Source organism: Hermetia illucens, chromosome 2, assembly GCF_905115235.1.
Source record: "Hermetia illucens chromosome 2, iHerIll2.2.curated.20191125, whole genome shotgun sequence".
In the NCBI taxonomy this organism is placed as follows: Eukaryota; Metazoa; Arthropoda; class Insecta; order Diptera; family Stratiomyidae; genus Hermetia; species Hermetia illucens.
The window spans coordinates 92,198,842-92,216,164 of NC_051850.1; the positions used below are offsets into that span (position 1 = coordinate 92,198,842).

The 17,323-nt window shown below is 38.5% G+C and overlaps 1 protein-coding gene across 1 annotated transcript; it reads left to right on the forward strand.

The window, feature by feature from the left end:
• Positions 1-1,514: 1,514 nt before the first annotated feature.
• LOC119649627 (N-alpha-acetyltransferase 10) lies at positions 1,515-8,340 on the forward strand. Its single transcript, XM_038051862.1, has 2 exons — positions 1,515-1,642; positions 7,286-8,340. Exon 2 carries the CDS (start codon positions 7,492-7,494, stop codon positions 8,059-8,061), a length of 570 nt encoding a protein of 189 aa, XP_037907790.1. The 5' UTR covers positions 1,515-1,642; positions 7,286-7,491; the 3' UTR covers positions 8,062-8,340.
• Positions 8,341-17,323: the final 8,983 nt, after the last annotated feature.

Here is a 17,323-nt window from a genome sequence, read left to right on the forward strand (position 1 = left end):
AGCTTTGGGTTAGCATGCCAATGTAAATAAGTTTGGAATGTTACTAACTGCGAAAGCATTTTTAATAGGCTTGCCTTAGTAAGGAACTCCAAACATTCCGGTTTTGCGCCGAGGTCCATCAATTCGATATCCCTCAGAGCTATCTGGCATCCTTACCTTCGCCATCGCTCCATCTTAGGCAGGGTCTGCCTCGTCTTCTTTTTCTACCATAGATATTGCCCTTATTGACTTTCCGGGCTGGATTATCCTCATCCATATGGATTAAGTGACCCGCCAGCCGCAACCTATTGAGCCGGATTTTATCCGCAACCTGGCGGTCACGGTGTCGTTCATAGATTTCGTCGTTATGTAGGCTACGAAATCGTCCATCCTCATGTATTCCCCGAAAATCCTCATATAAGAAAAACATAAAGCATTCATAACTAAAATCTGAAGCATGCAGATACCAACTTGTTTTCATAAATAAGCAGAACAATCCCACTTTGATGTCTAGTTGCTATCCAGAACAATAAATCACAACAGAGGCGGGTATTTCGGGAGTAGGTAGTTTGTTTCCGGCCGTTGGTTTCCAACAGACACAATGTGCGAGAAATTAACTGCTTAGCTATTATAGTATCTAAGGTTATAAAATAAAAAGAGTACCTTTCTGCAGTCGGAACCCGGCCCTGTGTTCGGTAATATATGTTGGCAATCGCTGTATCGTTAAAGAAAGAAACGAGGCTTAACGTTGGAACTGAATGGAACCAGCTGAAAAACATTGGCCAATTTCCGCTATAAAATGGAGAAGGGATTAAGTCAGCAAGCCCGGGTAAGAGCTCATGAAAGTCATCTTTCAAGATAGTACTCATTTCGTACTTCAATGGCAGTTCGGGCTTGTGTTCTGTTTTAGAATTGAAAAATTAGATTCGATGAGAGAGCTAATATATACTAATAATCCGGTAATGAACAACAAGAAAGGTTAAGAGAGGAGCCGGATCAAGAGAAGTTGGATAAATTGACAATTTTTGAAGAAGGCTTAGACAAGCCGTACGAAGGAAGAAGCAGGGGTACTACAAAAAGCTGTAATATGAGGCAAATACGAACTAGTTGCACACCCTCTACAAAGATGTTACCCCCTCACCCCAAGTTCAATCGCCTCAAGTTTTTGTTGCAATCAAAGCTGAAGAACATTTATATTCTGACCGAACTAAATTCATACATAGTCTGACGATCAATCGCCGGATATTTTAATGTGATCAAAATTACATTGGCGCAAGATCGGAGATGCGATGTACATCCCAGTCTCTGCCAATCAATGTTTAAATTGAATGTTTTTCTGTTCTAGTTAAGAAGCAATGATAGAGGCAGGTTCACACTGTATTATAAATCCAAATTTCTAAACGTCTTCCCGGACTGTTCTTGACCGAATTCATATTGTTACCGTTTTTGATAACTGTAAGTCGGAAATGACGACACGCATAAATTTGAAACTAACCAATTGACAAACGTAGATTCAAGTACCCGCGTTTGTAAATATTGGCAAGAAGAAGATCGACTTGTCTGGGAATGGTGTGCTATTGAGGCTTCGACTTTATTAATTTTGTATTGTGCTCCAGCCGGAATTTCTCTCAGAAAGTGACCAATTGGCAGAATTGCCCAACAAGTAAGTATCTGCGGTGAAAGTTAAGTGCGAAACTTCTAAATTGTGTTAGAACTCGCGGGGGTTATGTGCTGATTGGTTCTCAGTGTATAGCTTCACTGTACTTCGCCCACCAGGCTGGGGGTTTGCTCGTGTCTTTTTCATGAAAATTCCCTTCAAACTTGCGGATTTCCAGGCTGTGTAATTCCAAGAAGGTGCTAATGGTTTGTGAAATAAGCCGAAGTCGTGCCTAACCTAATAAATGAGGATTTATTGACGTTCCGCGCCCGTGGTTGGTACTCCTGTGAAATTGTCACCGGGTCGTCATGCACTGAACTGCAGTCATTTTGTCCGTATCTGTCAATCAAAAGACGTGAGTGACGACGTCGTTTTGTCATACCGCAGGCTGCACGAGTGGCTTTTAGATACAAAACGCTTAATTTGGAGTTATCAAGCTCATGTAGCGGCTCTTCGAAACAGTCACGTTAATTTTCTAGTTGTTTTGTGTATTTATAGTTTCCAATGCATCCGCAGGAATTAATTCTGGCCTTGCTCTCGCTCATTACATCGACTGCCATCGTTCTTCTATCCGTTTTCATAGGTAAATAGAGTGAAAAGACATATTTTGAAAAGTGACAGTGTCTTATTGTTAAGTTGTTCTACGAAAAGGTGAATGGTTATTTGGATAATCTGCTAACCGGTGCTTAAAGCAGCCAATCAAGTGTTTGGAGTCGAATTCAATCTAGGACGTCGCTTAGAGAAACGAATAGTTTGGGGGATATTCCGTTGACCTTTGCCACGCAATTCGACTGGGGCACGTTGTGATAGAAGGGGTTCAATGAAAATGCAGCAAGGGTCCAATTTTTCCTATAGTTTGGACTCTCCTCTGGGCTGCATTTCATAATCATCGTTTTTACATAATCATCTTATCAATTATTGCAAAATCAGTGATACATCATTTCTCCATAATCGGGTCGCAGCAATGCTTCAAGTAGCGGCGATAAGAGTCGATCTCAGTCTTTCATTTATGATTTTCTCACCAAAGTCACGCAGGCACTCTTGTCTTTGGTGCACATTTTCATGTGCATTTGTTTACCATACAGCGCTCAAGATTTTGTAAATGTTCAAGTCTGATCGTGGCACAATGGGAACATTCTTGAATTATGAGAATAGTTCAGTCAGTTCTCAAAATTTGGACCCTTATTTGCACCAGCAGAGGGGATTTATTTTCCTATTTCTGTAAAGAATTCAGTTGATAAATTCATTTCGCGGAACTGGTGTCGGCTGCGTTCGTAGGAAATGACAGGTACCCGTGTTAGCGCAGGTAGGAAGATTGCCTTTTCCTACCCCAGTCGATTTAGGTTCTCTTAATCCTCTAAAAGTTCATGCTTATATAGCAAAGATTATAAACGTGAAAGGCTGGTGGCTTGTAAATAGTGCTTTGTTTACGGGCATTGCATCTAGCATGTTTTCGGGCTTTACATTTGAATTGTATCCTAATGAAAAGTAGTAATCGAATTTTTTCAAATGTAAGGTTTTTGTGCTCCTCCAGCTACAATTACATCGATTCTTCTAGTCTCTGTGTTATGGCGGAAATGATATTCAAACAATTGAATTTGTTGTTCAGGGTTTGTTGTGATTTACGGGCACCGGTGACAGTTAGTCAAAAATAATACAGCTCACGATGACTCTCAAGAAAACAAATGGCACGTTGTTAACCTGTAACGTGAGGGGTAACTGCTAAGTGGCTATTCGTCTTGGAATTATTAATACGTGGTAGGAAATTTATATATTATTGGCTTGTTGCCTTAATATTAACATTACTGAAATTCACAGAGGTTTGGTGCGGGACAAATACACCTGACAAAATCACTGCATAGAAAAAACCCGAAATGAAAAAAATTTTAGAGGGATTTTTCAAAGAATTTTATTGTTGGTCTCCCAAATTCGACACCAAATTTCCGAGGAAACAACTCCAAGCTTAGTATTTCCTCAAAGAACCGACCTTTGGTTGAGGAGGTCCAGACATCAGATGCTATTGTTCTGTAGCTTGTAGAATTTGTCGTTGAATTAATTTTCAATGCGCGCAGGACACCATAGAATGAAACAGTATTCTGATTTCGCGCTTCATACTCCATAATTTATCAAGCTGGCCAGATAATTGAGAGCAACCTGTGCTGTGACGAATATGTAATGATCACCTTCTTACCTGATGTTCATGTGTTTCTTAAATAACCTGGACATGGGATATATGCGGCAACCCTTCAACACTGTCGTTATACAAGTTAAGCAGAAAAGAGTTTGGAAAGCAACCTTGTGGCTGTCCACCGTTTTTGTCTCTAACAATTAGCTTCCTGTGCAATGAACTTCCGGACTAACCTCTATTTTCTGATTCGCCAGTATATGCTTGAGAATGTGCATCCATTCCTAGGTATGGTTCACATCAGAGGAAACTGCGGTGACACGGTTATGGTACTTTTAGCCAAAGAGTTTTACAGCAGAAGTTTATTAATGCATGAAGTGGTAGTTTTTCGTATCCTGTAAGCAAAAATGTTTCTAGGAAGACATTGAAAGTCTTCAATTAAAAAGTCCGACTTTGCAGTCACTAACAAGTTTGAGCCAAAAATATTGATTTTCAAAATCGGCTAAAGGTTACTAAAATCTTTATTTCTCCTTGTAGTCAGTATCACTTGAGCTCAATTTTTTGGAGAGTCTCAGTTTTAGCCAGATCTGCCTTAAACTTCTAAGAAGGCGTACTTGGCCTCTAGTATTCGGGTAGGTAGGCGATTAGAAACTGGGAGACTGTTTACGAGTAAAGACTGTTGGGACGTGTCATGCAATTAGTTTGGCTGGCTTTTATTTCTTACTACTTTGTAGAAAGCACGGTTACTTCTAGGAGTCTGGAAACTAGTTGCCATATGTTCATCGGAACTCCGGATTTCATTGGAATTTCTAATATTTTTAAGGGATGTTTTCTGGCTATCATTTTAACTAACCGGATTCGCTGATTGTCATTTGGGGCAGGAATGATTCTTGACATTGTACAATTCGCTACTATATAAAATGATCTTTTTGCGGAGCGGACAACTTTGGATTTATTTTCGTTGTCGCAATTCCAACATCTAGATTTCTCTACCTTATAGAGCTTGTTAACAACCTTCCCCGCTTTCAAAACACTGCTCTCATTTGGGTAATAATAGTCCACGGGGTTTCTTGTGCATCCGAGCACTGTGTAATGAGGTTTATTCTGCGCCGTAAGAGTGCAGATTTGCAGTTTTCGAGGGAATGAAGTCGAAGAGGTTTGCATTGAATAAGGCGCAATACTCTGATTGGCTTTATGTGAGACCCGGCCTCTATGAGAAAGGGGGCTTGATTACTCCAAACCTCCAAACAAAGCTCTGACGGATAAACGAATTGGGAAGGATTACATTTCTCTGGGAGTTTTTCAAAGCCATTTGCACAATCTGTTGATTTAAACTAGATTTTTAATGTAGTATTGGTAGCTGAAGTACCTGAACTGTTCCCAAACAGCTGAAAATCGGTTCCATACGAACCTGTTTAGTATTCTGCAGGTTTCCACAGCATAAGCCCGGAAAATTTGCAATGATGGAGGGAGCTGTGCTTCTTGATTCCAGAGTCTACATATTGGGTTTCCATTATACCATATTATGGAACCCTATTGAGCTCAGAAATCCGGCTGCTTTGATCTATCGTCTATTCTGTAGTATTTATTTGCTATGCCTATAATCCAAAACTGACTTCTGTCGGCGGGCCTATTTAAGTCCTTAGTCTCGTGTGTTTCTCATAGCTATATGTTTGTAGACCACGGTTTTACCAATGGAATTTAGGATTGTAGGAGCTCATTCATTTCTTTACGTTTATTCGTTTTTTTTTCAATCATAAAGCTGCTGAGTGTCTTGATGGCTCAAGGGGTTAGAGCGCTGGGCCGTCGTAGCCGAAGGCCGCCGTTCAAATCTCACTGATGGCCGAGGGATTTGTTATCGAGACTGGATGTCGGATACCAGTCAACTCAGTTGTGAATGAGAACCTGAGTCAAATCAGCGTAATAATCTCGGGCGAGCGCAATGCTGACCACATTACCTCCTACAGTGTACCGTTACGGTCTTGAATGAAGTGCTCTAACACACTTTAAGTCCATGATGCAATATGGATTGTTGCGCCAACGATTATTATTATTATAAAGGTGCTGCGTGCCTCACGTTAATATTACCTTGTTTTCAGTCGCCAGGGTATTATATTTTTATATGTGTATGGTATAATAACTGACTGTTATGAGAGAATGTGGATATTAATGTGTTTATATTTTCTCCGTAGATTATCCCTGATATTCAGATTGGAAGCATACACCTCTGCCTTAAATACATTGACTTGAATCAAGTGAAATTACTGCTTGCATGGGTGCATGCAGATTCTGTTAAATTGAAGTTTTTATGCTACAAATCTTTCCATTCATTTCGAGGGCCAAAAGTGGCAACTGTGGTGTCTCCAAGGCAAGGGTGTTATGCCACTCGTAGTACAGAGGCCGACGAGTCATTGGACCGCGGGTAGCTTGTTAACAGCTCACCTTTGGGCAGTACGTATACTAGTGTTGTGTAGATAAGTACAGTGTTAATCATGACCATCAATATACTCTGTATGTTTTCAGTAATTATGTCTAACCTACATAATCCTGTAGCGAGAAGATTTCGATTGCACTTTTTGATGACATGCTTAAGATGTTTGTTCCTCCGTTAGCTCCGTATTCAGAATCACTCCCGGTTGTTTTGATGAGGCCAGGAGACAAGCAAGCAAGCGTGTTCTTTGTACGATGTTAGCAGCATCTCTTTACTTACTTCGAGCTTGTGATATGTGGGAGCCTACATATAGCACTTTGCGCACTGCGTTTCCGGCTTTTTGGTACTTACTGCGCTTTCAATCTGATGGTTGATGTAGATCTCACCTTTTATTCTTATTTCAAAACATGGAAAGTCAATGAGCCCTTTGCTTTGCGGATCACTTTCTTCCTATGCAATAGCGTGTTTTCTCTATAGGTTAGTATAAAATTTAACCAACTGTATCTAGGTGCGCTGACTTTTTTTGTCCACCGGTAACTATTCTCATACGAGGTGATAATTACTACTACTCTCCCAACACAATTGACTGCTTCGTTTTTAGCGCTTGCAATTCATGCTGCGTGGGTTGCAATATTCTTGATTATGATTCTATGGATGCCATGCGTATAATCCAAGAGTGGGATCATTTTAAGGAAGTTTTGAAACCGTATTCTGACACTCCCCTTTCTATTTCAATCGAAGTTCCATTGTCAGTTCCCATCTTTGGCATTGGATGGGTTCGTCTAAGTTGCTGCGCATGTTCCCCGCTTTATGTCTACCTTTGGTCAAGCAGCATTTTTCTGGAGGTTGTTAGTTTCCCTATGCCCCAGTTTTTGCTACCGCTGCTCTGTTTACTTGGCGGAGATTAATATTTTATCTCAATCTGAACTGCGCATGGGTATATAATTGACGTTGACTCTCTTTGGAGGCGGGATCTTTAAGGTTGTTTCATCAATTTGTAGAATTCAAGTAAATTCTGGGTTTATTGCATTATTCCTTTTTAATTCAAAAAGCTGCTTGATGAGATTAAAGCATACATTTTTTTTTATTTCAGGCTGGTTCTTAATTTGGAAGGTATTCTTATCAAAATTCAAATTGGTCCGGGAACTTTTGGGCCAAGCAAACGGTGACGGTGTGAACAACGAGCAAATCGATAGACATCGAACGCGACGGGTCAGGAGGGAGTAAAATAGAAATACTATAGTTTAGAAAAATTGATATAGTCGAGTTACCCAATAGAGAAATTCTAACTCAATCAAGATGAATATAAGATGCGCAAAGCCCGAGGATCTAATGAATATGCAACATTGTAACTTACTCTGTTTGCCCGAAAATTATCAAATGAAATACTACTTTTATCATGGACTCACTTGGCCCCAACTGAGCTACGTGGCGGAGGACGACAAAGGGAACATTGTCGGCTATGTTCTTGCCAAAATGGAAGAGCCGGAAGCGGGCGAGGACAGCAAGCACGGACATATTACTTCATTAGCTGTTAAACGATCATATCGAAGACTTGGTCTTGCGCAGAAACTTATGAATCAAGCTTCACTGGCCATGGTCGAATGCTTCGACGCTGAATATGTTTCACTGCATGTCCGCAAAAGCAATAGGGCGGCTTTGAATCTGTACACAAATTATCTTGGATTCAAAGTTCTTGAAATCGAACCAAAGTACTATGCTGATGGCGAGGACGCCTATTCGATGCGAAGAGACCTTAGGGAAATTGCCAAACAGCTGAGCGAGGAGAACGATGCCGAGCCGATTAGTTCGAACAAATCTTCGCATAAATCGACAGACCATAGCTTACATGACGGACATTGTTGCTGAAATTCTAACTTTTAAGACTTTATCTTTAAATACACCTACATTTTTCATTTAATTTCAAGCGAACATCATCTGATTTGTGAACAGAATTGTCTTGTGTATTTTTTAATACATATATAAATGCGTCTACCGATAATGAACGAATAGATAAATTTTATAATTTATGTGAATTTTATTCTGTGCGATTGATAAGCTGGTCATAAGCTAAAAATAATAAATTGTTACAGTTTATGCATCTCGTAAATATAGAGCAAGAGATTATTAATGAATACCAATGGAAAATTCTGAGCCTTTTATTTATTATTTTTATTCTTATGGTTTTTGTTTTCTTAATCGCTAGCTTACAGTATTGAGCCTATTATAATATTTGCCGTACCTTCACTGCCACTGCATGTGGAGCGATTTGTTGTAACCCTCATTGTCATCTATCTATCAAAACTTGCACTTTGAATTTGACTTTCTTTAGCTCAGGGTATTCGAGTAGTTTTTGATTCGGTCCGTGCAGATTTTTATTGTCCAATTTATAAAAAGCTTAAGGATGCACTACGGTAATATCTCGTTCAATTGCAAATCTATATATACTCCCAAGCTCTGCTGTAATGCAACACAGGTCGTCATCTGGGTTTGGAGAGCCAGTTAGAGGTATGTTGACGATTTTTTGATGGCACAACAACTAAACTTCCTTTCAATCACGCTGATATCGTTAGAATCAGTGCGTCCAAGATGAGGTTCTGGGCGTTAGCTTCCTTTAGTTTCTGGATCTGCTCTCAAATTTGGGTTATTCCTGGTGTATTTAGATTGATGTGAGACAAGGAACGTCTCTTGATAAATTGACATCGTCGACTGTTATTTCCACGCTAGTAGGACGATTACATAATTCCCCAACGAACTTTAATATGTGCCCAACTAAACGTCGTAAATATTGGTATAGTGGTTTCTGAAATGTGGGCATGTTCCTGGGCAACGGTTGCAAGGTTCCTCAGAATGCTCGCTTTCTCCAACTCCAGCGAGAATTCCAACTTGCGGCAATATCCTTTTGTACTCTGGAGAGTCAAGTGGTAGCTAATGCGAATTCGGTGTCGGCTACCGCAACGTATCCCTGTCTGGATACTATTACAAACGAACAACTTTGTCGACACACAAACCTGGCACTCGTACAGGCCTTCCGATCAGGATAGGATAAGTCACCCATGAAGGAGGAGCGACAATTGCATTGCTAGCTATGCCATGCCGTGGAATCCACTCTCCCAAGATGATCGACGGGTCGGGTAGAGAAGGAGTGCAGGCTTCTCAGGAAATCATGAAGGGAACTGAAGTGCATTTCAGGTAAACGCAAACGATGGTGTGTAGTTGTGGTTGAATAGTAAACCCCACCAAGGGGTAAATGGCAACCATACATATACAATATATATGAAGTGATCCTTATCGGTTGGCTACACGGGCTGTCCTTTGTTGTTTGGTCCCTTCTAGCATTTCTATAAAAGAAAATTCTGGGCATTCACTCTGATTTGGAATCCTTCTCCTCAGGAATTTCAGACCTCTTGGAGAGCCCAGCGTTTCAACCACTTGGGCCATTCGAACAGAAAGCAGAAATATTAGGCTGAATATGATAAATATATATGTATATATGGACTGTACGTACCAGTAAGCGGCAATGGACAATGCCTGTTTGTAAAGGATGTTTTGTGATATTTTTCTGTTATTCTTCAAATGAAAGCTTTTTTGTGTGGAAGTTAGTGAACATATGTATATAATTTTAGTGTTTCCTGTTCACTTCTTACTGGAATCTAGGGCATCCACTCAGTCAAACTTCCGATTTCCAGTCATCATGGGTTTTGTGTTCGTCTTTTATTTATCTCGCTTCTGTGAGTTTATCCCTTTCACAGTGTTAAGTGTGATGATAACGAAATTGAAGCAGAGTCTGATTGTGTGGATGCCTTATACTTCACCAAGTGATCAGGAGACAATAACAAATTATAAACAAAAAATTAAAAGTAATAACCAGTTTGAAGCGATGACACGGCCCAGAATCTTGCTTAAAAAATTTGGTCATTTTCGGGAGAATAGAATCCCTTCATTGATAGAATTAGATGGTTCGCGAGAATGTTTTTGTAAGCATTTCCATTTACCGATCCTTCTATCAGTGCCAATTTGTCAACACCAACAAATAAATTGAATTTGGTTTCATCTTAGAATATTATCCTTCTTAATTCGAGTGCTGTCCGCTTTCCGCCCATTCTAAATGCTTCTGCGATTTTTTCGGTCGAAAGATTTTTGGCAGGTTTTCAGCACATAAACTATCTTGTAGTTTCGTGAAACGGTCCGTATGTTGCATTCTATTCCATCTTCCTTCAAAAACATTTCTCTAATGTACTTCGCAGTTTGGAGCCGATCCCGCCAATACATTTTCTTCAATAGCAGTCGTTTTTCAGACTTTTCCCGATTCCTTTTTGTTCTCAATAGATTCAGTAGCCCTACAAGGCTCCAGAAAATCACCTCATTATAAGTGTACTAAACCCAACTTCGTTACCGATATCACTTAAACTTAAATTTTCTGGTGGAAGTATAAGAATTTACATTTTATCACTTTCAGTCATTTTTTCTACAACGAGATTTTTTCATTTAGTGAATTCTAAACTTAAAACTTAATTTACATGTTTGTTGTTGGGGTGTATATTGCTGATATGGGATGCAGTGAATATAACCCTTAAGATGAACTGATTTAATCAAACCACTGCTCAGAAAAAAATATCAGGTATCAGAAACTTAACGTAACCCTTTCATGAGAAGGCGGGAACTGCGAACACCCACACATGCAATACGTTACATCTTTCTACATTGAGTTAAAGGGGGTCCTAATACATGCAAGGGGGGTGCAATATTTGTATCAAATGGAAGGTCTCGATTAGAACTTTTCGAAGCCAGTCTTAGTTTTGACATTTGTTGGAAAAGCAGGGAGTGCGGGGGGTCCACCATGATAATTTCTTTAACGGACCCATTCTCAGAAGCTACCCAACTGCAAAATCTGAAAAAAAAATCATGAAGCTGCCCCTCAATTAATAACAATACTAGTTAATAATAGCATATTACTACGTTTATCGGGAAATTGACTAGAAATCCCCCTTAAGTTTGTCTTAGCATTACATTTGCAGTAACATAGACTATAGTATGAAGCATGATAACTCCAATTTTAATTGAATCGTATTATTACTAATAAAAATGTTCCATGTAAGTTAGACTCTTGTCTTACCTCATTTCTAATTGCCTTTTGTAGCTTGTTTACTATAGTTTAGTCTATCGAATTTGAATATGGAATCCATTTACCTAGAATTTGATTTTTAGATTTTATAGGCCACTTGCAGTGCGAGGATAATTTGTTAATGCAACTATTTTAATGGCTCTTGATAGGAATTGCCTGCTTGATAGCATTATTTACTTGTAATTCTAACAGGGGCAAATTATCTATATCGATTCTTGTGCTAACTTGAATGAGTGCCGGTTCTGCTCTAACTGCCAGATTTAACGATGATTTGAAACGGATCCAACCCGACTTATGGTAATTGTATAAGGGGTTTAAGGCTTTATTAGGTTGATGACTAAGATAGAAGGAGATCGGCAGGTAGTCAGATGGAAGATCATTAATAACTTTTAGCTTAAGTGTTTTGTGTGGACAGTTGGTAAATATGAAGTCTATGGGTTTCTATTTGGGGATGTAGGAACCTAAGTTGGCTTTGATGTGAAAAGTATGGAGAAGTTTTACCTGATTTGTAAGTTTTCGATTGATCTTCTCCAAACCTTTGCATTTTGGAAGACCAAGGGGTTGGTGCGCATTGAAACCGCGATTACATAGGGACCGTTTATATTAGTTTATAAATTTATGTCGTATTGGAAATTTCTGTATTTCTCCTTATTCGATCTGCTACCAGGAAAATATTCTGCGCAAAACTTAACCGAATATTGTTTATCGTCAAATATCTCAATAAAAACATTTTCAACTAATTTGGTTTTATAGGGTGTAACAAATTTGTGATGTATCATATTTTTTATTAAAATCGCAATTGTTCCACCATCGGTTCTCAATCTCTTCTTCCGGCTCGTCGTGATAGATTTCGCCATTTGGTTCTAACAAAAGCCAGATCTGGATGCAATCGTACGTCTTTCAAATCCCCATCCAGCGTATTAAGCCACCGTTGCCTCGGCCGGCCTTCTGGTCGCTTACCATCGAATTAGATGTTCAGACCAATCTTGGTAAGGGAATTTTCATTAGCGCGAATTATGTGACTATAATATCGAAGACGCCTCTTTCGCAATTTTTCCACGATCAGTGCAATCCCATACCGATCGCGGAGATGCTCATTTCGGATGTGATCAAAGCGTAGTCCAACGCAACATCTTCGTCTCCATTATCGCAAGGCGCTGTTCATTGTCTTTTATAATTGGCCAACACTCAGAACCATAGAGAGCAATAGAAAGGACGACATTGCAGTAAATTTTAGATTTGAGACGTTCGTTGATACGTCGGTCACAAAGAACACCAGTTGTGGAATGTCACTTCATCCAGGTTACACTTTATATCTGATTAGATAGAGCTCCGTACCAGGTTTCTGTCAGGTCTCAGATAGATATATTATATCAAAATTATGTTTATATACGAACTCTGAGAATTTCTTGATTTTGTTACCTATTGACTGTACGTTCCAATTTAGGGACTTTAGATCTATTTTTAATTATAGGCCTATTTAATGGCAATCTCAGTTATTAGTGATAACTGATCCTCTTTGGATCTAGATTTAGTAATAATTTCTTTCGCAATACTTAACAACTCCTAAAAAGTAAACAATTGATCGGTTTGATTTGTTGTTGTTACATTCAAGCCTCCAGAAATTATACTTGAGAATGTTGCTCCAGCTTGTATTGGTGTATTTGGAGCACGAAATCTTGGCGAAACTGGTATTTTTAACCTAAGATTCGCAAAGTTGTTATGATTTGTTGTTGGTGCTACTTTGTGAAATTTTCGACGATTTGTTAATTTTCTTTCGAGCTCAATGTACTGACTTCCGGACAGCTCGGATCGTCCGAACTATGATCTCCGCTGCAATTTGTACAACGTTTTGGCTGGGTGCAACCGATAGTTTCCAGACTTAGTCCAGAGTTTCCGCATTTTGTACGCGCATGACAATCCGCTTTCCCTTGTCCAAAATATTTAGCAGTTGTAACATTGATTGATCGCTCCAGGCTTTTTGACATAGTAATTCCAATTTACTTTTACTTTAAATTGTGATTTAGTTTTACGGAGTTCGTGAATGTTAATCGCACCTTTTTCGAAATAGAGGATATAGTTTAACTGCGATTCAAATCTGTATATATCTCATCATTTTAATGTCACAACAGAAAATGTTGTTACTTTTGAGCTCTTCAAATATTTCGATTAGTTTGAATTCAGGCAAACCCGATAAAACTATTTTTGCTGGCTTGGCATCGTTCGTCAGCGCTGCGATTCTGACTTGTACCGGCAACCGGTATATCTTCAGAGCACTTTGTCTCTGATGTGGTTTGATATTTTTGTAGACATAGAGTTCTTTCTTAATTTCACTTTTATGGCTTCATCGTCATCGGATGAGAATGCGGCTGGTATCTTAGTAGTTAGAGTTTATTAATTTTGAACACAACACTACCGATAAAAATTGGACTAATTATCCGAAATTTGCGCTATATGTCACTTGTTTATTAAAGGGTGGAGAAACTCTCTCTCTCAAGCCAGACTGACGTAGCGATTTTATAACTTTTTCGCTTTAATAATTTGTCTGAACACTCGTTCTTTCATTATATGTTATTTCCAGTAAGCTGACAATCGAAATGTATTCCTAAATAGTTTATTACTTAAGCTGTCCGAATTCTTTTTTATTGTTTATACTTTTGGGTCTGCAGGTGCAGTTTCTTTTCCACTGCTTTGTGAAGTATACAGTATTCATGCAGTCTCAGTTGTCAATACTTTCAGATTTGAACCCTAGGTAATGAGATTAAGAGACTGATTCTCAATCAACTCGGCTATTATCGATCATTTTTTAATATAAAGGCTATTTCTCGAGTTTTTTATCCTCCGGTGGTTGGTCCAGTCTAAGATTTCGCTAGTTGCTAGTTAATATGTCTGCATAGGATGGCTACATCGTTTGAAAATGTAAGCATTACGTCGCTATGCTGTGTATAGTAGGTGAATAATTGCATTTAAAATGCTTCCTTGTGGGGCTCTTTCTTCTGCGGGTTAGCACTGTACTTTACTTTGAATGTGTGGTCGCCAAGAAAGCAGAAAGGTTATTAATGGATTTTACGAAGAAGGAAATTCAAGATTTTAGGAGTAGGTTCATTGTGTCAAATTTTATCTAATGCTTGTATCTAGAAATAAGTCTACGCATCTTCAAAAATGTTGAACTGTGAATCCCTTTACTTGCATTGTTCTACGTTGAGGTTAAGGAAGTTCTTTATACATGCAAAAAAGGTGGGGTGTAACATTTTTTCACCGAATATAGTAATTTTCGAAGCAAATATTAGTTTTGATTATTTGAAGGACCCTTTTTCAGCAACTACCCCGATATCTGCTCCAATAAAATTAATAATAGTATATTATTATATTTTGAAAACTTTCTGCGAAACCCCCTTAAGTTATTCGTAGAAATTTGCGGAAAGATAGACTTTAACAGGAAACATCATACTGGAAAGTTTGGTGGAAACCTAGGCAAATCCCTCAGAGACAAAATGTTAGCACCGCGAATGTGGGGTATATTCAATGTATATACTATGCACTACTAACTATATATTAATGGAACCATCTTGTATCCAAATATTCTTATATAAAAAACCAACGAAACCTGAAGCGCTGAGCTTTCGGATTTCGGACTTGTTTGCATTTAGTTAAAATAACCCTGCTTAATATTCACCAATGATTGATAATTCCTTTCGCGTCCCAAAAAAACAGTCTCACATCCAGTCACGATATGTTGTCAGTGAGATTTGATCGCGAGCCTCCGTTGCGACATGTTACCGGTAAGTTCATCCTTATCCGAGGCTTGGATAACGTTTCTATATTAGGACAAAATTCGAAATCTTCAGATTGGTAGCCAACAGATTTCTATCCCTTTTAGCCGACCTAAAGAATTCAACAAAATTCTTTAGGTCACTTTTTACATTCAAAATGCGATCCGTTGAGTATTTTTAAAATTGTGATTTCTCGGAAATGAAATAACATAATAATTAGAGATTTTTATTTAAACAATAAATTAGGATATTAAAATAAAAAATGTTATACAAAGGGTTGTATTAGATAATGAAAGTCCCCTTTTTGAGAATTGATCTAATTTCTTCTAGGTTTTTGACAAAATTGTGAATCCAAAGAAAAAAGTGTAAACTTTTACACTTTTCTTTCCTATTTACATACACGTTTGTTTAGAACACATCTAGTTATGATTCGAATTAGAACTAACGAGATCAGTTTAAGAATAAAATTTTGACAGATTTAAACAATTGCCCTCATTTCTTTCACCTAATACATAAACAAGTCGGGAAACCGGAAGCTGGGCGCTTCAGGTATGAAAGGTTTTCTTTGCCTCTTATGTGAGTATAATTGAGTGTAGAACTACCCCATTTGTACGTAGCTCATTAAGAATATGCATTTAGCATATCAGATTCAGTACTTCGGGTTGTAAATTTACCCGGTAAAGACAACTTTGAGCTACTGTAACTTTGTTACTTATAGTATGATTTTGATCAAACTTGGAAATAACATACTACTACCAACTTTAATAACTCTGGGATAAACCTAAGGGGGGTTTTACTCAATTTTCCCAAAAATATGGTAATATATATATAGAGGAGGTTTCATTTTTTTCAGATTTTTCGGTTGGGTAGTTTCTGAGACCCCTCCTACTCCCCGCCTTTGTAACAAATCTGAAAACTAATACCAGCTTCGAAAAGTACTAATCGAGACCTTTCATATGATATCCCACATGACTATATTTACTGAAAAAAAATTTTAGACCCCCCTTTTACATGTATGTATGATGTCAAGCCGTGTAGCCGTTTCTGAGAAAAGTGCCTGTGACAGACAGACAGACATACAGGCAGACAGACAGACAGACAGAAAGATTTATTCGACACTGAAGAGAAGCCAGAGCAGATGCACTGGAAAATATAGCAAATCAGAGAAAGATTGGAGCTGCGTATCGCATAAGTGTACTCCGATCATGTTGCGCTTACAGAACAATATCTAATGAAGCAGCGACCCCACGGCGAAGTAGGTTTCGACCTAACTCAATTCTTGAGCGGACACGGAGGCTATCGAGTATATGTGTATCGATTTGGGCTAGATGATTCGTCATATTGCCCAAAGTGCCCAAATATTGCAGAGGACGCAGAACACGTCTTTTTTCATTGTCGCAGATTCGAAGCCCAAAGGGCTACATTAGAAGCTACAAACGGGGAGCACTAGAGCACGAAACCTTAAAAAAGGTGACTGGAGTTTTTTTTAAAGACAAGTCCAGAGAATAAAACAAACAAGTCGGGAAACCGGAAGCTGGAGGCTTCAGGTATGAAAGGTTTTGTGTTTTTCTTTTATAAAGACATTTGAGTGTGAATTTGTTCCATTAGTACGTAACATGTTATATATGCATATATTATGTGAGAATATCCACTTTTCGGTGATACTGACATTCAAAATCTTGAATTTCCAAAGTGACAACTTTGACCTATTATAACTTTGTTAATAATATTGCGATTTCCACCAAACAACAAGCTCTATATTATAGCCTACATTGCTGCAAAATTTCGTGGCGCTAGGATGAATTTAAGAGGGGTTCTGCAGCCAATTAAATTTTTTCAGATTTTTGGGTTGGGCAGTTCCTGAGAATGGCCCCGTTAAATAAATGATCACTTTCGACCCGCCCAATTCCAACTTTCCAACAAATGTCAAAAATAAGACCAGCTTCCGAAAGTAATATCCGAGACCTTTCATTTGATATCCCATATAAATATATTTGGTGAAAAAAAATTTACACCCCCCTTTCGCATGTATGGGGACCTCCCCTTTTGCATGTATGTAAATTGATGCCACTCGCTGCACGTAGAAGGTTCTACCGCCACACATTCTTATTAAATTTGATGATGATAGTTTTAGCTCTTTCTGCAGACATCGTATCGCTTTAATAAAATCCTAAAAAATTATTGACTGACAAATGGACAGATATTGAATTGATTTATCAAATAAAACATTTCC

What these genes read in the sequence shown, in the direction of transcription:
- LOC119649627 (XM_038051862.1), top strand. Translation starts at nt 7,492, where the DNA reads ATGAATATAAGATGCGCAAAGCCCGAGGATCTAATGAATATGCAACAT.